Source organism: Poecilia formosa, unplaced genomic scaffold (genome assembly GCF_000485575.1).
Source record: "Poecilia formosa unplaced genomic scaffold, Poecilia_formosa-5.1.2 Scaffold957, whole genome shotgun sequence".
Classification (NCBI taxonomy): domain Eukaryota; kingdom Metazoa; phylum Chordata; class Actinopteri; order Cyprinodontiformes; family Poeciliidae; genus Poecilia; species Poecilia formosa.
In genome coordinates, this window is record NW_006800896.1 from 27,256 (window position 1) to 49,471 (window position 22,216).

General features: G+C 38.4%; 1 protein-coding gene across 2 annotated transcripts in view; it reads right to left on the reverse strand.

Moving 5' to 3' along the window:
- ift70 (intraflagellar transport 70) overlaps positions 1 to 12,930 on the reverse strand; it is a 14,270-nt gene extending 1,340 nt beyond the window's left edge. The window contains exons 1-18 of one of the 2 annotated variants that reach the window (XM_007543976.2): positions 12,650 to 12,912; positions 12,273 to 12,338; positions 11,047 to 11,256; positions 10,094 to 10,150; positions 9,810 to 9,945; positions 8,945 to 9,049; positions 8,743 to 8,871; positions 7,395 to 7,444; positions 6,196 to 6,348; positions 5,550 to 5,615; positions 5,422 to 5,475; positions 5,249 to 5,314; positions 4,383 to 4,459; positions 3,607 to 3,814; positions 2,375 to 2,446; positions 1,941 to 2,044; positions 1,720 to 1,798; positions 584 to 713 (exon numbers count right to left, since the gene is read on the reverse strand). In XM_007543976.2, coding sequence (XP_007544038.1) covers positions 584 to 713; positions 1,720 to 1,798; positions 1,941 to 2,044; positions 2,375 to 2,446; positions 3,607 to 3,814; positions 4,383 to 4,459; positions 5,249 to 5,314; positions 5,422 to 5,475; positions 5,550 to 5,615; positions 6,196 to 6,348; positions 7,395 to 7,444; positions 8,743 to 8,871; positions 8,945 to 9,049; positions 9,810 to 9,945; positions 10,094 to 10,150; positions 11,047 to 11,256; positions 12,273 to 12,338; positions 12,650 to 12,697 — 1,810 coding nt within the window. In that variant the 5' untranslated portion in view covers positions 12,698 to 12,912. Of the gene's footprint in view, positions 1 to 583; positions 714 to 1,719; positions 1,799 to 1,940; positions 2,045 to 2,374; positions 2,447 to 3,103; positions 3,528 to 3,606; positions 3,815 to 4,382; positions 4,460 to 5,248; positions 5,315 to 5,421; positions 5,476 to 5,549; positions 5,616 to 6,195; positions 6,349 to 7,394; positions 7,445 to 8,742; positions 8,872 to 8,944; positions 9,050 to 9,809; positions 9,946 to 10,093; positions 10,151 to 11,046; positions 11,257 to 12,272; positions 12,339 to 12,649 lie in introns of those variants that run through there. The other variant, XM_016667222.1, reaches the window with a different exon arrangement.
- Between the last annotated feature and the right edge of the window lie 9,286 nt (positions 12,931 to 22,216).

Below are 22,216 nucleotides of genomic sequence, written 5' to 3' on the forward strand. Positions count from 1 at the left end.
GGGGGAGGAAACAGGGAGGAAACAGGGAGGAAACAGGGAGGAAACAGGGAGGAAACAGTTACGAATCGGTACTTGTTTATGAACCTAAATGGTTCTATGGAAGCAGGGCAGCTGCAGACCATCACAGTGCCAACACCGTGCGCTACTGGAGATATAATAATCTGTTTCTGAAACGTTTTTTCAAAAAAAAAAAAGTTCACTTTTGTCTCATCTGTCTTGGGGATTATCAAGATGTTTTTGGTAAAGTTTAGACGAGTTTCATGTTCTTTTGGTCAGCTGTGGTTCTGGTCTTGAAACTCTCCCATGGAGGCCATTTTTAACATGACCTTTGACCTTTCATTCACACCAGTCCTGTTTAGTTTGCTTTAAACCAACTCCAGTCCGTTTGTTCAGAAATCCGGTTCATTTAGGGAGGCGTGAATGCAAACCAAACAAAAAAGTAAACTCTGATCCTAAAAAACTCAGTCTGAGAACATCACAGTGTGTATCTCTCAGTGTGTAGTTCTAGGTGTGTATCTCTCAGTGTGTATCTCTCAGTGTGTAGTTCTAGGTGTGTATCTGTTGTTGTGTAACCGCGGCTCACCCTCGCAGTGCTCCAGGAACTGAATGCACTCCTTAACCACGGCGTCCCGCAGCATGACCATGTGTTTGGACATGTTCTCCAGCAGCGAGAGGAAACAACGCTTGGCGTAGAACCATGTGTCCGTCCCGAGCCACACACACACACACACACACACACACACACACACACACACACACACACACACACAACCAGAAATTAACTCATTGTTACAAACATTTTGTAATTAAACTCTTTAAAAACAAGCCTCTGTCTGAAGTGAAGCCAGTTTTCCAGCTTGACTTCACATTCCTGAGTTGATCGTTGTGTTTCCAGCTGCAGCTTAGCGGACTTAGCTGCAAACAGAGTCTGGACCGGATCAAAGATCCCAACCAGAACCGCTGAGTCCTGCAGAGCCGCTCACTTAAGCTGGAAAACAACCGGACCTCCAGAAGTTTGTATTGTATTTAGAGGCAGAGCAGGAATCGGATCAACCTCTAAACACACAGTTACATTTGAAAATATTTTAGAAGTTGACAGATTTTTAATAATTTCTTGGCTTCTGAGGCTGAATATTCATAACCAAAGCTGAAGAAAAATATAATAATAAATATTTAAGGCAAAAATTCTGCCCATTTATTTGCTACTTTAATTGTTCAGTGAATTATTTGCATCTAATTTCAATATTCCCTTCAGAAAATATGATTGTCATCAACAAAGAAAAATACCTGAAAAAAGTGAAGAAAAAGCAAATTTTAAGCAAATAGTAATTTTTGATTTGAGGTTTCTGTCGCATGTTTATGTAGCCTGGTTGGAAGAAAATTTCTGTTACCGTTGGAAACAGCGGATAAAGTTTGCGTTTCTGTCCACTTTGCACATGATGAGTCCCACTTTTCTGTGGAAGCACCAGTGAAGCACATTTTTTAGTTTCTCCACTTTAATCTTATTTGTCCTGATTTTGTTTCCTTTGAACTTCAAAACTGAGCTGCAAACGTTGATGACGAGGAGAAACTAGCCAACTGTGTAAATGTTGGGAGAGCCCAGCACTGCCTTAGCCGTGCTGTGGATGTTCTTCTTTGATGTAGGTTTAATGTTGGTAATCTTGGCGCTACCGCCCCCTGTTGGCTGAGTTCATCAGGAAACGACAGAATAAAATGAACCTTCTTGTTGTACGGCTCCAGGCTCTTTATGACTCGAGAGATGCCGAAGTCGTAGTTCCCTTTGGCGCAGTACAACGTCCTGAAAAACGGTTCGGAAAACAAGTTTAAAATTCAGCAGAAATGACCAGCAGTCTTACGCTGGGTGTTCACTAATCTTTTAAATTATCCCCAATAACTCATAACATTATTCCTGCTATGTCATAAAGTCCCGCCACACTGACCCGATGACCAAGTTGACGATGCAGAGGTGGAAAACCTTTTTGTCTGGATTATTGTAGGAAATCTGCTCCTCCTCTTTCTCAATCTTCCTCATCAGCTCTTCAGCCTGGAAAACAACGATAAAATGGAAAAACTGAGCCGATCAATGCATTAGCAAGAAAAACTTTAATGTCATGGCTTCTCGCCACGCTGGTCATTTTACTGCACCATCGATTAATGATCATTAATTATTATTGACGTTCAGCTGTCAGCAATTCACTGTGATTGGCCCTTTGTATAAACTTATTTTTATCTGCAGAAACAAGCAGACAGAGCATAGCCTGCTGCTGGCAGAGCGCTGTCCTCTTCACAGAGAATATCTCTCCTTCCTGTCCATCTTTAATCCTGGTGACCTTTAACCTGAAAAAAATATAAATATGAAGGAGAAGACTGTCACCTCTTCGTTCTGGCTGGTCATGATGTAGGAGACACACAGGTTGGCCAGAACCACGGCGCTCACGTCCAGGATCTACAGCAGTGCACACACACACGCACACGCACACACACACACACACATGTTTGTTTTGCTATCTTTGTGGGGACTTTCCATTGACTTCCATTTCATTTCTACAGCCTAAACCTGACCTTTACCCTTTTCCTAACCCTAACCATCACATACCTAACCCTAACCCTATCCAACCAAAACTCAATTCATACCTTAGCCCTAAATCTGACCCCTGACCCAAAAACAGGGTTTCCCCTCGTGGGGACCAGGCTCCGGTCCCCACGAGGAGCGATTGGTCCCCACAACGTAGTATATGTCAGGAAAATCGTCCCCACAAGGTATTTTACAAACACACGCACACACGCACACACACACACACACACACACACACACACACACACACAAAATTCATCAGCGGCAGCTTGTTTGGAACCAACAAAATGAAGGAAAACTGTTAAAGGACTCAGTTAACTAACTAATTATTTACTTTGGAGCTAAGTATTTAGTTAGCTATCAAAAAATTGAGCTAGCTGGCTAAATATTTAGCTAGACAAATAATTAGCTAGCTAACCAAGTATTTAGTTTGGAGCTAAGTATTTACTAAATTAAATGCTTATTTACTTTAGTAAATACTTATTTAGTAAATATTTAGTAAGAACTTATTTTACCCACTAAACTTTTGGTGGATGAAATAATTATCTGGCTCCAAGCTAAATATTTTGTTTTCTAACTAACTAGTTAGTTTAAAATGGGACATTTATAAATTTCACCGTGTTATTTAAACATGGTGACTTTTGAAAAGTCTAATTTTTTCCTGTTATTGGAGGATAAACAACCCAAATTATTGCTGTCAATTTCTGATTGTGTAACTTTCCAAACCCTCTGGACCTGCATGCCTGAACACGACTGGAAGGTAAACGGCTTAAAATCAGATGAAAAATCTGAATTTGTGTCTAATTAGTTGTCTCCTGGTGCAGCGCATCTGAAACTGGACCCCAGAAGCAGAAGAACCCACAGCAAGCAAAGACGTCACGCTGAGAGGAGGAAACACTGCAGAGGAGTGGTTTGGTTTGCAGGGACACTCCTGCATGCTGCAGTGCTCCACCTGGACAGAAAGGCAGGCCGTCATCGCCCCCCAGCGCTACCGGCCCCCCCTCCTACCAGCCGTTGCCATGGTAACTCACGGAGTCGTAGAGCGTCTTGACGATGGGCTCGTAGAAGCTGATGGCCTCCTTGTACTTGTTCTGCATGAAGAGGACGTGAGCCACGTTCAGCTTCCAGGTGTCGTCGTCGTTGCAGAACTCCACCGACTTTCGGAAAATCTTCTCCACCATCTGGAAGTTCTCGCGGTTCCAGTAGATCTTCGCCTGCGCCATCAGAACCACGACGTACCTGAGAGTACAACCAAAATAATTCACATTCACTGAAAACAGCAGAAAACAAACAGATTCACTGATTTTCATCAGTTAAACATGAGCTGCTGTGTTGATGTTAGACTTAGAAATGTGTGATTATAGTTATTACACTGCAAAAACTAAATATTACAGGTAATTTTGGTCCAGTTTCTAGTGCAAATATCTCAGTACACTTGAAATAAGACTAAACTAACTTATAAGTAACTTTTCAGCAAGATATCCAAGCTTGATTTAATGTAAAAATTCTTTAATGTTGATGAAAAAGTTAGTTGTTCTATTGGCAGATTATTTCACTTATAACATGGAAAAATGTTTCGTACTAAGTGAAATAATCTGCTAATGGAAATATCAAGGAATTACTAACTTAAAACAAGCTCCCATATCTTCCAGAAAAGTTACTTGTATTTCAGTTTTGATATATTTGCACTAAAACTGGACCAAAATTACTTGGTAATATTTTGTGTTTTTGCAGTGTATCTGGTAGTATATTGTGGTGTGTGTGTGTGTGTGTGTGTGTGTGTGCGTGTGTGCCTGTGTGTGCTCACTTCTCCTGCAGCAGGTCGTAGTCCTGCAGCGTTTTGCTCTGGACCTCGTCGTCTCTGTTGTGCCTGGTGTCCTGAACCTGAGCAAGGACCAAATTCAGACTGAATTAAACTTTTTTCTAATTTTATTTTGTTGCTTCTTTACCCTTTCTTAAAAAAATCTCTTTTTAATGTCTGATTGATAATATTGGATCACAGAAATTCTCCATCCAAACAGACTGAGTTTCAGATAGTAAGAAAGAATAAAGAAGAGTCTCAGTCTGGAGACGTGCAGAAAACCCATGAAAGATCTACAGCTGCATCTACAATCAAAGCTGCTTCAAAATTAGTCAGTTTTTTAAATCTTCAATTGTGGAAATTAACGCAAAATTAACAGAAACCCACATTTTTCCATGCTAATGCATAATTGTGAGGGGTTTTTTTTGAAAATCTTCCACAAAAATGATCAAAACAATCAGGCTTCAGTGATGCTAAATGCCACCTGCAGGGGGCGGTATTTCTGACTTCTCCTCTGCTACCTCAGTCTTTCTTATAGTCTGTAATCATACAACTTTATTCTTATAAAATAACAACTACTCTGGTATCATTGCGACTTTTTTCTCAAATTTTAGCAACTTTATGTTATGTTATGACTTTAATCTTGAATTATTACGACTGTTTCATTGTAATATTATGACTTTATTCTGGTATCATTTTAACTTAATTTTCATCGGACAACTTTATGCTGGTATTATGACTTTAATCTTTTATTATAACAACTTTTTTCTTGCATTATTATGAGGTTATTCTCATAATTTCATGATTGTTTTCTTATCTTGGCTTTTACATTCTGTTGTAGGATTTAGTAAAGACCTGGAGGAAAAGTCAACCTGCTTTGCCAGCTTGCGAAGTTGCTCTGTTAGTTTGCTGTTCATTTCTTCAAACTTTCTAAAGGCCTGAAAGAGAATCAGAAGAAAAGACAAAGCTGAACACCAAACCGTAACGTTAAGATGTTTCAGGGTTTTTATTCTCTGAAATAATGCAGTAAATGGTCTTGCCGTACCTCCTCTGGTGCCGTCTGGCAGGTCAGTAACGCGTCCAGGAACTCGTACATGTACTGGGAGCGTAAAGAGAGTCGGTCAGCGATCAGTGGAAAACACGCGGCTCCTGCAGAAACACGGGGAAACTCACCGGAGAGAGGAACTTGTAGGTGAGGTGAGCGTTTTCTGCCAGGACGTCGGCAGCCAGGTCGAAGTACTGCGAAGGAAATCCAGCAGAGGCTGATTAATGAAACCACAGCGCCTCCATGCTGGCAATTCACAACATGAACACAAAGAATCAGAGAAAACCCGACGCTCACAGGACGTGAACAGATTCACTCAGATATGAACAGATTCACTCAGATATGAACAGATTCACTTAGATATGAACAGATTCACTTAGATATGAACAGATTCATTTAGATATGAACAGATTCACTCAGATATGAACAGATTCACTTAGATATGAACAGATTCACTTAGATATGAACAGATTCACTCAGCTATGAACAGATTCACTCAGATATGAACAGATTCACTCAGATATGAACAGATTCACTCAGATATATTTAAAATATGTCAAATATTTGTCTTCCATATTTACTTTAGTCATAGTTCCTCTCAGAGGCAGTGAGTAAAAACTACATGCTGGCCAATAATTTAATGATAATTAAGTGAATTATTGGTCGAGCATGTTTCACTTTTTCAATGCAGCTGAAATAAATTCATGTGCCTCTTCCAGGCTGACAGAGCTGACGGTAGGAAGGTCGACGTTTTGTTCCTGGTTGTTTCTGTACCTCGTGTTTGCAGTAGAGCAGCAGCAGGTTTCCGAACGTGACCCGGGGGAAGGACGGCTGCTGCAGCAGAAACGCCATCTTCTCAAATCCTTCTGAAGGCTTCTGCTCCATGTTCACCAGGGCCTGGTTGTGCAGCGTCACTGGGTCCAGCTCCTGCAGAACAACAGGAGCTGTGTCACAAAGTGATTTGTGACACTTTGTGTCACAAATCACTTTCATTTTCTTTATGCTTAAAGATTTAGTTACTTTAATTCACAGAAATCAGACAACAAACAGGGGAAGACGCGCACTACTTCTACACCAGATGTAGACACCAAAATCATATTTTGTTTTATGAAATGTTTTCTATTGAGAAAACATCTTTGTTTACAAATAGAAAACAAAGAACACAGAATGTGAAATAAAATATTCCAATGGATGCATTGATACCAAAACCAAAAGCATTATGATAAATTAAAAACTTTTAATGACAGTCATTTGTGTTTACAGCTTTTTTTATTTGCATTATTGGAAATCTTGGATAAATACAGTTAAATTTTATTAACCAAAACTGTAAAAAAAAAAGGCTGAAAATGATGAAAATGTACATTTGTGGACATAAAATGTTCTAAATATAATAATTTCATTAATTACCTTCATTTTTAATTTGTATTCTTTCCATGAAAACTAAAATAAAATGTTTATATCTTAGTGAAGATTTGCTATCAACATTACAAATTATAAAGTTATCTCAGACAATTCCAGAATAAAATGATGGTTTCTGAATGTTCTTTGCAGAATTTACCATTGACATCTATTATTTTAATATATTTCATCATGTGTTGATTAGCAGAATAAATTCTGAGTAACAGTTTAGATTAGATATCTCTCATTTTGCTGTGATTATTATTATGTAATTTATTTAATTTCCCTTTGGGATCAATAAATTATTTTTGAGTTGAATTTGAATCGACATTTTTCCTGTCACTATCCAACGCTACCACCAGGGGGCAGCATTGGCTAGTCATTTCTCAGCATTAGCATCTGGTGAAGCGAAGGTGAGTACATTTATCTCAATAACAGCCCGGTATGAAGATAAAATGATCATTCCTGCCATGTTCTGATGCCGAGCTGCTGAGGAACAAGTCCAAGCAGCTTCAGATTAAACCTGAACCCGGTGACCTGAGGAGGAGACGGCGATGAAGGGCGATGAAGGTTACCTCCTCTGATCTCGGCGGCATGTCAGTCAGCGCCTCCTGAGCTGCTTGCCCTGCAGGAACCAACAGGCAAAGAACCCAAAAACTTTACTCAAGTAAGAGAGACAAGTAGTCATTCAAGAAATTAATCAAGACAGAGCAAAAAAGTATTTGGTAAAAAGTCGTCTCAAGTATTTTGTAACTGATCAAATTATCAATCATTTAATGTTTAAAAACTACATTATCAGACAGACCAAAATATAAAGTTAAGTGTAAATTTAGGTATTTTAAGGATCAAAAGGACAATAATTCTTATGATTAACAAAAAACTACAAAATCAGACGAAATAAATTTGTCTTTCAATAAAAAAGTTGTAAAACTTTAACAAAAACTGCAGGTGTGTCTGATGAATGTTTTGTTAAAACATGTTTATTTTTCCTTCAGTGGGTTGAAAATCCAGAAATTTTACTCAAGTAAGAGTGAAAATGCTTCATAGTAAAATACTCAAGTAAAAATAAAAAGTACAGTGCGGTAAAAATACTCCTAAGAGTTTTTCTAAAGTGCTACTCATTTAACTGTAACTGAATAAATGGAACTAGTTGGTACCCAACTCTGCTGCCAGCAAGAGAGAGAACATAGAGAACGTCAGAGCGTCGGACCAGGAAACTTCTGCCCCAAATGTTGACAGTAAAGACCAACCCAACCCTGAAACTTGTTCTCAGTTTGACCTTCGCAACTATTCCTGAAATGGAAATCCAGACAGGAGAAGGAAAGAGAAGTCCTGCAGGCGGAGCCGCTTGGTGTGGGACTCCGTCTCCTCTGATCACTGTTCTTTAAGCTTTGCTCTGATAATGTGTCAGAGAGGATTCTGGTTCAGGATGAAAACAGGATTTAGGAGTTTTCTTTCCCCAGATAAATTCTGTCTTTGTTTCGTTTTTTCGTCATTCTCTCTCTGGAAGAGACATTAAAGACGAACACGCAGCTGCATGAGCAGAACTCTGGAAAATACTCTCTGTTGGTGATTATTTCAATAATCGATAACGATTAAGTCGATTAACTGTTTCAGCCCTGTGGATAACAGGTTTCTAGCTCTGTCGAGTGTCCCGGCACAAACCCAAACTGTTTTGGGTGAAAATTCCTATAAAGAAAATGTGTAAGTTGTTCCACTTCTGACTTTTTAATGACTTTAGATATGAATCCTTCTTCCAGCCAGCTGGCTATAGCGTGCAGCAACTAGTGGGGGAGGAGCAGCGTTACACTCCAGACAGCCAAAAAAAGCTCAGGTCATTCAGGTCTTTCTCTGCGTTGCGTTAAAAGCTCTTTAAAACTGTTCAGTTCTTCCTGGTCTTTATGAACCAGAGGTTCTTCTCACCGTTCTTCATCTGATATTCAATGGCTGCTTTGAGGTTGAAGGCTTCGATCAGAGCCGACTGATGCAGGACCAGAGTGTTTCCCACGCTGTGAACGTCGAAGCCTTCCGTTTTCACCCCGACGTCCAGCTCTGCCACACAACAAAACACAAACGAGTCAACGAGCTGAAGAGGTTCACAGAGAAAAGCAGAAAGTAATTCCACCTGGATGTTCACTCATTCCTCGGTCTATGACCTCTGTGATGTATTTGACGGCCTGCGGATAGTTCTTCATGCTGTAGTAGGTCAGGGCGATGTTGTAGGACAACGCTGGCACAAAAAACACATGAACAAAGAAAAACAGGACATTTATGGTCATTATGAACGGACTTCTTTGGACAGAGGTCCATTTTTTGTGTGGTCGTTCAAACTACTAATTAAATGTGAATACACTCAGATTTCTGGGTGAACGGTTTAACGGCCCAAAGTGACCCGGATGTGCAGAAGAAGAACGCTGACATCACTCAGCAGGGCTCTGTTTACAGCAGTAAAAATGGCCGCCACCCTCTATGGATCAATCTAAAGTTAATTCAGCATCAGAAGCCGACTGTAACGTCACAAAATCATAACAAATAAAGTTATAAAAACAAAGCCCAGCTAATGGCATCAGCCTTCAGTGGAGCAACACCATCTGATTGGATGTGGAGTCAGAGCTCAGAGTGGTGGGGATGTGGTGCGTTCACTGACTGCTTTCATTAGTTCATATCTGTCATTTTCATCCATTGTTTATGTTCAGATTTACCATCTGGATTCTTCTGATGCAGAAATATGACGCATCAGGGTAAAGAACATGATCGTTCCGAATGAAGACGCTTTGAAAACGATCAGATTTGATTTAGTTCCACATTTTTAGGAAGAACAGGTTGGATTCTTTTGTGGCTGAAAAAGTCGGATTTGGGTCACATTCGCCTGCTGTATTCACCTAACAAAGTTTTTTGGAGACCAATCAGATCCTGTGAATGACAAGAGTGACAATAAAACCACAGAGATAAACAGGTTTCCTGCCTCCTGCGTGTGTTTGGCTGATCACCTGGGACGTATCCCAACATCTGCATGGCTGTCATGAACTTCTTGCAGGCCTCCTCGTACTTGCCTTCCTGGTAGAGCAAGCAGCCCATGTTGTAGACGTAGTCTGGGTCGTCCTGTGGCAGCTGCTCCAGCAGCAGCTGTCAGCACAAAGAGACGGAGAGACAATCACTCAACAATATGGCTGCTGGTACCAAACCAACTTTATTTATAAAGCACTTTGTACACCGACAGGACCAAAGTGCTGTACACAATCATAAAATACAATGCAATGGGAACGAGCTTCACCTTGGCAGCAGAATAATCCTCCTCACAAAATTTTATACATGCCTGGAGCTTCACCATCTGCGAGAGAAACAGCAGGAATCAACAACGGAAACAAATATGATGAAAAAACAGATAAAATAAAGTACAAATTAAAAAATATTTCAATTTATTAGAGCTGTTTTTATGGAGAGCTTGGCGTCTGATTGGCTGCTTCAAACACCAAATCAACAACTTATTCCAGATTTATAATTCAGCCTACTGAGTTTGATGGGTGAAGTTTAGACACTTTAAATTAATTCCTGATGTGCTTCAGCACAGGAACATGAAATAATTTATTAAATCATTAAATATTTATGTCTATTTTTTATGAAACTGCAACATATTTAATTATTTCTGTGTTTATTTCCTGCTTTAAAAAATGGACACATTTAAATCAATATTTCATAACTTATGTATTTATTGTAATTTGGCAGTCTTAATTTTCCATACTTTACTCATGAAACAGAATAAATATTACAAAAATACATCTTTTTCACTGTACTTTTTCATCAATATTAAGGAATTGTTGACTAAACACAAGCTCCTGTTTCTGGCTGTAATGTTACTCGTGAGATAGTTTCACTTTATTTCAAATTGACTAAGAAATTAGACCAAAATTACTGAGGAAAATTTTGTATTTTTACAATTTTGTTGTTAAATTACTGAATAAATAGACATATAAGCTCGATAACAAAGATATTGATTGTTTTTAATCTGTTATTTTATAACCTCTGATCATTCATGGAACTTCTTTGAAAAAGACAGACATAAAGACACTTTCTATATTTTGGCAGGAAAACTTGAACACAATATGCTCTTCTTATCTCTCCCTTTATTACCGTTCTTAAACATATTCTGTTTTGGTCTATAGTCTGCGCCGGCAGCTCAGAGCTTTGCCTCGATTAAACATGAGGATCGGATCAAACATGCGGCACCTTGGTGTGGCTGCTGGGGTTGTCCAGGACAAACGAGGCCTTGGTGGCCTCAGAGTAAGCCCCGGCTTTGTACAGCGACTGGGCATAGTACAGCTTGTACTCCTCCACCTCCGGGTGCAGCTGGGTGAGCTGCTCGTAGCACTCCGCGGCGCTGCTGAAGTCCTGGATGTGGTAGTAGCAAAACCCCAGCAGGGACAGCGCCGCTCTGGACTGAGACACACAAACACACGGAGTTACTCCAACATAAAAACAACAGAATGTAGGTTAAATAATCCTCAAACCCTGGATTAAGTTTTAGTTATTGGCACTGACTGGCAGACAGGAACAAACAGCTGGGTTATATTTGATCCAAATCAGAATTTCTTACATCACAGTAAAAATGTTAGGAACAAAGTGTTTTATCCTCTAAATAATATTCCTAGAGTGTGACCCGGTTCTGATCCAGAGATGCGTTAAATGCACAACCTGCCAAACTGATGACTGTAACGTTTTGGTTTCTGCCCTCCTAAGAAGAGATTAGCTCCAGTTATTATAAAACTCAGCTGAAGAAACACTGAGCAGCTCCAGTCTGATCGGTCTTCAGGTCTGCTGTTGAGTGAAAACTAAAACTAATTTTGAGGCGTCTTTTACTTTATTTAGCCCTCACCTTCGGACCCAACAACCTCTCTAGGGGTGAAACTTTTTCACTTCTGATACGATACCAATATTGCAGTTTTGAGCATTGGCCAATACAGATATTAACCCGACATCAGCCCACATAATTCATAGTTTTATTACTTATTTTGTAGTGTGGAATGTTAGAAAAAGCTTGATCAAATGATATGTAGGGATGATCTATTGGTTATTTTTGGATTAACTAATTAATAATTAGATAGCAAAAGGTTCTTAATAGTAGATTTTATTTTTTTTATTTTTTTATTTTTTTCCAGAATTTGAACCATGTGAAGCTAAAATTGCCACTTAAGGTGTCCTGGATATAACAGATTTACAGATACAGACAAGAGTTTTTAATTTTAAATGCAATTTATAAAATTTTTATTAGGTTTATTTGATAGGGACAATCACATGATAACATAAACAAACTGAATAAATCAACAGTCCCATGCATCTGACGTTGTCAGAGTTCTGTTTGTTATAGACTTTAAATTGACAGTATAGTGGCTCAGTTTGCTTTTGCATCCCTGGATATTATGTTGGCAGCTTCTTTGGATCACTCAGCCACTTACCTTGGTGTGTTTCTGAAGTTGGCCGTTTAGAATGTGAATTGCCTCTACATATTGTCCGTCTTTAATCTAAAACAGATAAAATAAGCAGAGATGTAATATCTATCAACACACTTTAACAAACTATTAAATTAATGAAAGCAAAACATCTTGTTGTATTTGAACATACAGTGGAACATATTTATTTAAAATTTGTATGCCGAATTACAGACATGAAAGTTAAGATCGAAAAAAGCGTAACTAAGATGTGTTTCCCTTTTCAGTTATGGACGTACATTAAATTTAGTACAAATCTAAACGGAGTTTGGCCTGGCTTTATCACTGCTAATGTAGCAGTTGACCTGAGAAACTAACTTCTCTCCAAACAACGAGCTTCTCACCAGTGTGTAGATGGTCGCCGTGTACTCCCCATCTTTAATCGCTGTCATGGCTCCCAGAAAGCAGCTTTTTAGAAACACAAACTACTCGATTTTCTCCGTAAACTGTAGCTGTTTATCATAGCATTTATGCTAACTCCTATAACGGAGACGAGAAGGAATGCATAGGAGCTGTTACCTAGCAACGACGTAGACCGGAAGGAGGAAAGTTGGCAGGCGTCTTCGGCAACCAATAAAGTAAAATGATTTGTTTTGTTTGGTTGTTAAAATATATTAAACTGCGTGTTACTTTACTCATTCATAGTCCAGTGCTGCAGCATATTGTGAATTTATTTAATTTCTAAATTTTATCCATAAATTTTACTAGGCGGCACCAACACTGCTACAGAGGAAGTGATTGGTTTACAGTTAAGTTGTTGTGCAGGTTAACCAATCAGATGCTACGTTCTTTTTCAACGGCCATAGCGACGGGGTAAGAGTTTTTTCGGGTTGGGTTGTAGCAATGGAAAGGTGAAATAATTATTTACTGAAATAATAAAATATATTTTAATACAGAAGTTTAAGTTTTAAATAATTATTTACACATTTTTTCACTTGTATATTTAACAAGTTACAGACAAACTCAACTGTCAATAAACCTGTTTTTATTCATACAATTTTCATTTCTATTAAGTGTCAGTTACATAACGTGGAATGTGAATAAGACAATTAATTTGAGCACATTTATTTTTTTATTTAAGCAAATACAAATCAGAGATGAAGTGAATATTAATGTAAATTAAGTTGCTAATTGCTAATTACTCTAAGCAAACAAGGTATTAGCAAAATATGTTTTCACATTTTATCAATTCAAAAACTGAAGGGATTTATTCAGAGTTAGAGATATACATGGGAAGTGTGTGTGGGAAAGATTTATTCAGATACAAACTACAAAACAAGAAAATAAATCGCTTATAACATATTGTAATTCGATCTGTGTGTATGTGTATGCTGCAACTGCACAGTAATTTCCGTGTTGGGATGAATAAAGTACTTCTATTCTATTCTATTCTATTCTATTCTATTCTATTCTATTCTATTCTATTCTATTCTATTCTATAACATCAACTGTCACTGTATTGGATGTCTAAGATACCAAAAAGAATAGAGCCATTTTTTCTCTTACTAAAATAATAAAATATAACATTCTATCAAAGAATAACAAAGATACAATACCTTCTTTCTTTAATATTTCTGTTTATATCCTGCTCAGTTTTCTGCCGTCAGACTGTTGTTGCCAGTTTTTGTAATTTTCTGAGTTTCTCAGCTTGTGTTCACTGCAAAAACACAAAATCTTACCAAGATTGGTCTAGCTACCAGTACAAATATTTTACTACATTTGAAATAAGACAAAACTAGCTTACAAATAACTTTTCAGTAAGATATAGTAGCTTGTTTGAGTAAATAATTCCTTAATATTAATGAAAAACTACTGGATCCATCGGCAGATTGTTGCACTTATAACATAGGGAAAATGTCTAGTTATAAATGAAATTATCTGCCAATGGAACTAATACTTTTTCATCAATATTAAAAAATAACTGACTTAAAACAAGCTCCTATATCTTGCTGAAAAGTTACTTAAAAGTTAGTTCTGTCTTATTTAAAGTGTACTAAGATATTTGAAATAGAAACTAGGTAAAAAAAAATAATACTTGGTACGATTTTGTGTTTTGCAGTGTTGGAGGAAATGCCTGGTCCTCCAGCTTCAGCAGCAGCTGATTCATGTTCAAAATGGAGCAAAATGTTTTCCTAACCCAGCTGCCTCTGGTGAGGCCTTTTATTTCCATTTCTCTCTGCTTAATCAAAGAGATTCTGCCTGTTTCAATCTTTCTGTCTTCATCATATTTTTCTCAGCAACAGCACAAGAACAGACTGGTGAGCTTCATAAAAATGATCTCATAAGTTAATCATGTACGACTTGACTTCATCCAGAGGTTGAAAGTAAAGAACACACACACACGCATGCACGCACGCGTGCACACACACAGACACAAATAAAAAACAAACCAAGGTGCTGGAGGTTTGCCTCCGACCCAAACCACACTGCTGACCACCGGGCCTCCATAATGATGGGGGAACGGGTACATGCCGTGTGAATGTGCTTGAAAGTGAGAGTTTACATTTCTCTCTCTCTCTCTCTCTCTCTCTCTGTGTGTGTGTGTGTGTGTGTGTGTGTGTGTGTGTGTGTGTGTGTGTATTGCATATGCATGCATGTCTGCAAGCTGCAGGGATGTGTGTATTTTTTCTGCCTGTCTTTTTCCAGCTCTTTCTGCTTGCTGATCACTGAGTTCAGTTAGAGCGAACGGGAAGCCTCAGTGTAGAGGAGCTGCAGAACAAAAGGTACTGATCAATAATTTTAATATTTTACAGACGTTTGACTCAGAAAAACCATTAAAGGGAACTGATCTACCATTTATTGCTGTATTTTGACCTTAAAGTGAACCAGGGTAGTTATTCTTTATTGTATATTAAAGAATTGTTTGGTTGAGACGAAGATTTTGCAAGAAATTTAACCTCAAATAATTTGCATAATTCTTCTTTGTTCCTTATGCTGCTTATTTACAGATAATCTGAATATCTGAGGATTTGTTAATGAACTGAATTTGTTCCACACTTGTTCTTGTTCCAACCAAAAACTTTTGATGTATTTTATTGAGATTTAAAGTGACAGACCACATGCGAAGAAAACACAAAAACTTACCAAGTATTTTTGCTCTAGTTTCAAATTCAAATATCTTAGTACACTTGAAATAAGACAAAACTGACTTAGCACTAGTTTCATTAGTAACATGGGGAAAATGTTCTAAGTGAAATAATCTGTCAATAGAAGAAGCATTCATACTGTGTTTTTTGGTAATTTTTCTTCTTGACCTTTGGCCTGGTGGTGTGATCATAGTGAACAGGGATTTTATAACATTAGCAGCACAGAGGAACAAAAGACTGGATCTTTACACACAGCAGAAGATCTGACAATGCCTGGCTGATCTGAGACATATTTACACTTACTACTGCCTGTAGTGACATTACATTAATAAATTCAGCTGCACAACAGTAGAAAAATTTATTTTCCCGTTTCTAAAGACAAATCTGTTACTGACACTGCATGGCAACCTGACCCACCGTGTTTGTCCTGCTACAACATGGGGAACAATACACTTTCAGACAAAAAACAAGAAATTTCCTTTTAGAAGATTTTTTTTTTTACTTTTTTTTGGACATTTCCTATATATATCTGTCTTATACTCATTACCTTTAGAGATCCAAGGAATATTTTCATGTTATAATCCTCAGAAATGTGTGTAACTTCAGTCATTTGTAGCTTCTCTTCTCCAACACATGAGCTTTATTTAGTCTGCTGCTGCTGCTGTGTATTATTGTTGGCACATCTTGAATAAATCCTGACATGAAGGTGCAGTTTTCCCCCCAACATGCCTCTGCAGCTCCTTTCTGAAATTTCCAATCAGTTCAGGTTTGTGCATCAGCTCTCCGACTCCAGAGGCTGAGAGTTTTCCAGCCCTGGGGCTTTTGCCTCTTTCTAACCTCTGAAAGCCTCTGAAGTGTATAGAACAAGGAATTAAATTTCTTTTCTTCGGATTTGTAGCCACACAGACTCTTTCAAGCAGAGAAAATCCCTGCAGACACCTGGTTGAAGCAGTTTGGTACAAAACACAGCTTTTAAAAGTTACTCAAGAAAACAAAGCAGAAAACAAACTGATGCATGCAGCTGTGGACTGATGATGATGATGATGATGATGATGATGATGATGATGATGATGAAGCATGTAGAAACATCAAAGGTTTGGATTTAGTCAGATTAAACTGCTGCTCTGCCTCCATTAAAATGTTTCTTCCTGGAACCAGAACAATCAGGTTCATCCAGAAGTGAAATGTGTCAAAGCTTAACACCTTTAAACTAAACCAAATGTCTTCTGGAGAAATGTTTTATAGTCATCTGTCACAAACATCCACCTGCAATTCTGTAAAAGCTAAAAGCACAGCACCAGTTGTTAGCCATGGCAGTGACAGCATCATGCTGTGGGACAACAATCAACCCAGTACAAACTGGTTTTAGACTGGAAACAGCAGGCTAATGCTTCTGAATTAACCTTTGACCTCAGCGCTGTTTAAAAAGTGTGGATGTTAAGCTTCGAGTCGCTTCAGATGAGTTTTAACAGCCGGTGGTGAAGCCGTCAGAAACAGGATGGAATCTCGTCTCTCTCCAGGCGTTGACCTCAAAATGACCTTCAAACTGAGCGCACTGCTGCTGGTTCTGGCCGCCATGACGGTTCTGGTGGCGGCCCAGAGGCGACGCCCAACGACCAAAACCAACAATGAATGGAACTACAGAGACGGAGGTGAGCGGCTTCAGATTCCTGTCTGATTCCACCAAAACAAACCCTGATGTTCCCCAATAAACACTGTAAAAACACAAAATCTTACCAAGTATTTTTGTCTAGTTTACTGAAAATATCTTATTACACTTGAAATAAGACAAAAGTAATTTAGAAGTAACTTTTAGCAGGAAATAGGAGCTTAATAATATATTTTTTTGTATCTGCTCTGGAAACAAGACAAAAATACTTTGTAAAATTTTGTGTTTTTGCAGTGTACATTTATTTTACAGTATCTTTGATATATAAGTAAAATGTATTTGATAAAAAGAAAACTCATAACATCTGAATAATATTTTTAAAATATAAAAAATAATTAAAAATTAAAATATAAGGTTAGGTGCAAATTCTGGTATTTTAAAGACTAAATTTGAAACAATACAAATAAATTGCATAAATACAAAATAAGACATTTTAAACAGAAAAAACACTTTTACAAATTATTTTCAAAACAAAATTAATTTGATTTGAAAAAAGAGCTGGTATATATGAAACCTACACACACACACACACACACACACACACACACACACACACACACACACACAAAATATATCCTGTTATAAAAATATTTAACCAGATTAATAAACAGTTTTAAATCATTTTTCTTAGTGTAAGTTTACATTTGTTTGTATGTCCTGTCTCAGCGGAGCGGGTCAGCATGCGCGGCGTGGCCAACCTGACCCAGGTTCTGGACGACTGGCGGTTCGACATCCTGACCCAGATGAAGGGTCTCCTGCAGAACGACCATCAGTCTCTGCTGCCCGACTACAGCAGGTAGGAGGCCGGGCACAGGTAGCGCTAAACCTGCACTATGCAACCTTGACAATAAAAATAAATAAAAATGGTTTTTACATATTTATTTGAGCTGCTCTGTTTCCTCCCTGTGGTCCGACTGCCATCCATCCATTTTCTAACACTCTTGTCCCTTAGTGGGTCAGGAGGTGCCTCTCCAGCAAATGCTCCAGACGAAAGGCGGGGTCACCTGGACAGGTCACCAGTCTGTTGCAGGGCAACACAGAGACACACAACCATGCACACCTAGGGAGAATTTAGAGAGACCAATTAACCTGACAGTCATGTTTTTGGACTGTGGGAGGAAGCTGGAGTACCTGGAGAAAACCCACAATGCACAGGGAGAACATGCAGAAAGACCGGGGCTGGGAATCGAACCCAGGACCTTCTTGCTGCAAGGCAACAATGCCACTAACTGCGCCACAGAAATACTTCCACCCTTGTTCACAACTGCAGAAGTAAAACATCTTTCTACTGAAGCACTTAGGATTAAACTGGAAAACATATTTTGATCTTATCTATGAAAATATTGGCCTGATATCGAGGATTTATCCAGATTTCTGCCCTTATATGTAGACTTTGGACATGAAAACTTAAATAAAACCAACAAGGATGAATAAAAAGTTCAATAAAGTAAAAAATAACAGAGAAAACCAGAAGATCTGACAATGTCTGACTCAAATGAGGAGTATTTATGCTTGGGAGGGAGATTACTGGAAGAAACACAATTAAGGTAATTATTAGGAGGAACAAATCATGACATTAACGTCTTCTTTCTCTTTCATTATTTTTGTTCAGTTTGTAATCATTGTTGTCGTTTGTAGTTCTCCTTTGTTTTTATCAGGACAAAAACCCAAATGATGAGCTGAACAGAGACGGAGTCCAGTGGTCCTTAAATTAAACACTTAGGTTTAAACTGGAGAAACATATTTCAAATTTAAGTGAGAAAATGTTGGCCTTATGTTGAGTTTTTCTTCTTGTCTGTATTTTGAAAGCGCACAGTCAAATAAACCAGCAAAGTCGCTGAGAGACACCACAGGAATTTGGTTTCTCTTGTGGTTGAAAGTGAAGTTTTAAATTTTTTCCTGCAGCCGATGTCGTCATAAAGAGCAGCAAACCAAACTGTGACTTAAACGTCAAAACAGAAGCAAGCAGGAGTTTTCCACGGGGAGTCCTGCTGCTTCGGAGACGTCAGTTTGGTCCAAAAATAAAACTTTTAAACACCGGAGAACTCATTTCAACGTTATGAGAGTTTCTTTATTTTCTTCCCCACACCAACAATTTTGGAAGCTGGTCTAAACCAAAATGTACTTGTAAGAACATTTCATTTGGTGGTTTGATTGTTGCTACAGCATGAGAGAGAGACACAGGAAAACATTCACAGAGTCCATAAACACTCGCATGTAACTGCGATTTACCGTGGCTAAGCAGCCTAACATGCAGTCCAAGACATTAGGGAAAATAAATGATCAAACCGCACGCATCCGCAGAACGAACCAGTAATCTGTGAGCCGTCTGTTCCTAAAGCATGCTGCACAAAACGAAATAAACATCTTCAGCAACGAGTTTAAATAACGGTGAATATCCCCTAAAATACACAAAACTCCATAATAAATTATGACAAAGGGAAAAATTCACAAAAACAAAAAATTACAATGAGCACAAACTACGTGCTCACTGTAATTGTAATTGAGTTTGATTTTATAATTTTAAAGCAAGAAGTCCTTTAATACACCTAAAAACCTCAAACGTGTTTTATTATGATTTTATATATATAAAAAAAAACATTTTGAAGTGGGAAGAAACGTTCAAGATTACCAACAGTTTTTACTCATAAAAATCTGAAAAGTGTGGTGTACCTCTGTTTTCAGCTCCTCTGAGTCAGTGGAAATGCGGCTATTAAATGATTCTGTTCAAGTAAAATCACTCCAAAAACCTCGTTTTCTAAAATCCTTTTTGTGCAGCTGCTTGACGGTTTTGATGCTGGCATTTGAGAAAATATAATGTTTATTGCTAGTTTTCTATGTTTTTCTGAGGTAAATCACTTTGGACTGCCTCGCTGCTGATGTGCTCTGCATAAATAAACCTGACTGGAGTAAAAGTCTCTTTCCTGCCTCAGGATCAACCCGCTGTCCGAAGCCTTAGACGACCTGTACAAGGAGTTCAACGCCCTGAAGGAGCGCCTCGGCGACCTGACGGAGAAGTTCACCGCCATAGAAAGCTTCATCGACGAAGTGAAGGCCAGTCGAGCCGGTAACCCCGGAGCGGGTCCGGCTCCAGGTCCGGCTCCAGCTCCGGGTGTGGTTCCGGTTCCGGCTCCGGGTCCAGTCCAGCGGCAGGGTGGACGGAGGGTGATAAGGAAGAAAACCACCACATCAACCTCCACCTCAACTTAAACGCTCTGACTTCTCCTTCCTTCCAGCTTCAGCAGGTCAACCACCCATCCTCACTCCCAAGGCATCAAACTCTGAGCAGCTCCTGCAGAAAAACTTTGTCATCTTCACACTTTGAAAACTGGAGAAAATCTATCAAAATGGCCGCCAGGCAGACCTGGACAGAGAACCCAAAAACTGTACGCAAGTAACACCACTTTACATGTTTCTACTCAAGAAACAGTAAAAAGTACAACGTAGTGAAAATACTCCCAAAAGTAAATTTTTCAATTTGAGTAAATATATATAGTTACTACTGAACTCTGCTGTTATACACCCAATTTTTCCAAAGTGTCATTTTGTTAGAATGCTGACTGTGTTTTTAAAAAAATCATCTCACTCACTTTTCACACATTTTTAAGGAAGAAAGCCTTTAATTGTTTGTTATTGTGGAAGTTTCTGGACGGTTTGACCATCAACTGTCAAAACAGGAAGTGAAGCATCATTTAATGGCTACACTGCAAAAACACAAAATATTACCAAGTATTTTTATTTAGTTTCTCATGCAAATATCTTAGAACACCTGAAACAAGACAAAATTAACTCCCAAGTAACTTTTCAGCAGATATAGGAGCTTGTTTTGAGTCAATTATTTCTTAAAATTTAGGGGAAAAGTCAAGTTTCACTGGCAGATTATTTTACTATAGGATGGGAAAAATAACTTGTTATAAGTGAATTTATCTAACAGTGGAACCGGCATTTTTCATCAGCATTAATGAATCATTTAATCAAAACAAACTTCTGCATCTTGCTGAAAAGTTACTTGTAAGTTAATTTTATCCAATCACAAGAAACTCGACCAAACTCACTTGATAAGATTTTGAGGTTTTGCAGTGTAAAACCTTCCTGCGGGATTTAAATTGAAATTTTACCTTAGAGATCTCGTCTTAACGGCATCAATTTATGCCATTTTACTACAAAAGCTGCTTAGGTAAGGGTAAAATATATTTTAGCTTTTCTTTGAGATTATTAGTCAAATAAACGTATGAATCTGTTTCAGAAACCAAAACATTTTACGTATCTCAGCTGTTTGGTTTGTTAGCTCTGTTAGCTAGCGCCTTTGTTTGGGCCCTGAAAGTTGAAACTTCTCCAGGCTTTCAGACAGCATGAGATGCCTTGGGAGTGATTACAAAGCACAATTTTATCTTGTTTTTCCAGAAGCCTGTTCTGTCTCATTTATTATTAACAAAAGCAGAAATTAAACCAGAACAGATGAGAAACCTAATTGGCCACGAGCTTTAAAAGCTGTCAACATGGCTTTTATCCCTGTATTCTTACTAAACAACATGCACATGTTTCCCTTTTTACGGTTTACTAATTAATGCAGCCAGAGGACACAAAAACACAAGTTCTTGTTCAAAACAACCTGAATTAAAAAAATACTTTATAAGGTGAAATTATCACATGCTGGGCTGCAGTTGTGTATAATATATACAAAGTAAAAGCTTTCTTTGCTTGGTATAACCTGAGACTGAATCAAAAGCAGCAAGATGAGGGAAGAATCATAAAAAGTGATGCTCTGCATAATAAACTGCACAGAGAAAGAAAGTTCATCTCTGAATCTGTAACAGGAGTATTTACATGAAGCTCTGTCAGATTTCCAGCCTCCTGAAATGTTCTGGAGGTCTGCGCCTCGTCTCTGTTTGTAACCAAATAAACTTGTTTGTTGCATTCATCCGTGAGTTCAGCCGCTTCTTTGATCAGGAATGAGGAGAACCGCAGCGCTGCTAATCACGTCCGAGTGTTTGAACGTGATGCAGAGAAAAACCCAGAGGAGAAACTTTGATCCTGAGACGAACGACGAGTCGCGAACCGGTTCATGTGAGACGTTCATCTGCTGCAGGAAGGACGGAGTCAGCAGCGACAAAATAAAACACATTCTGTCTGGCTTCTGCTTGTCATATTTTACA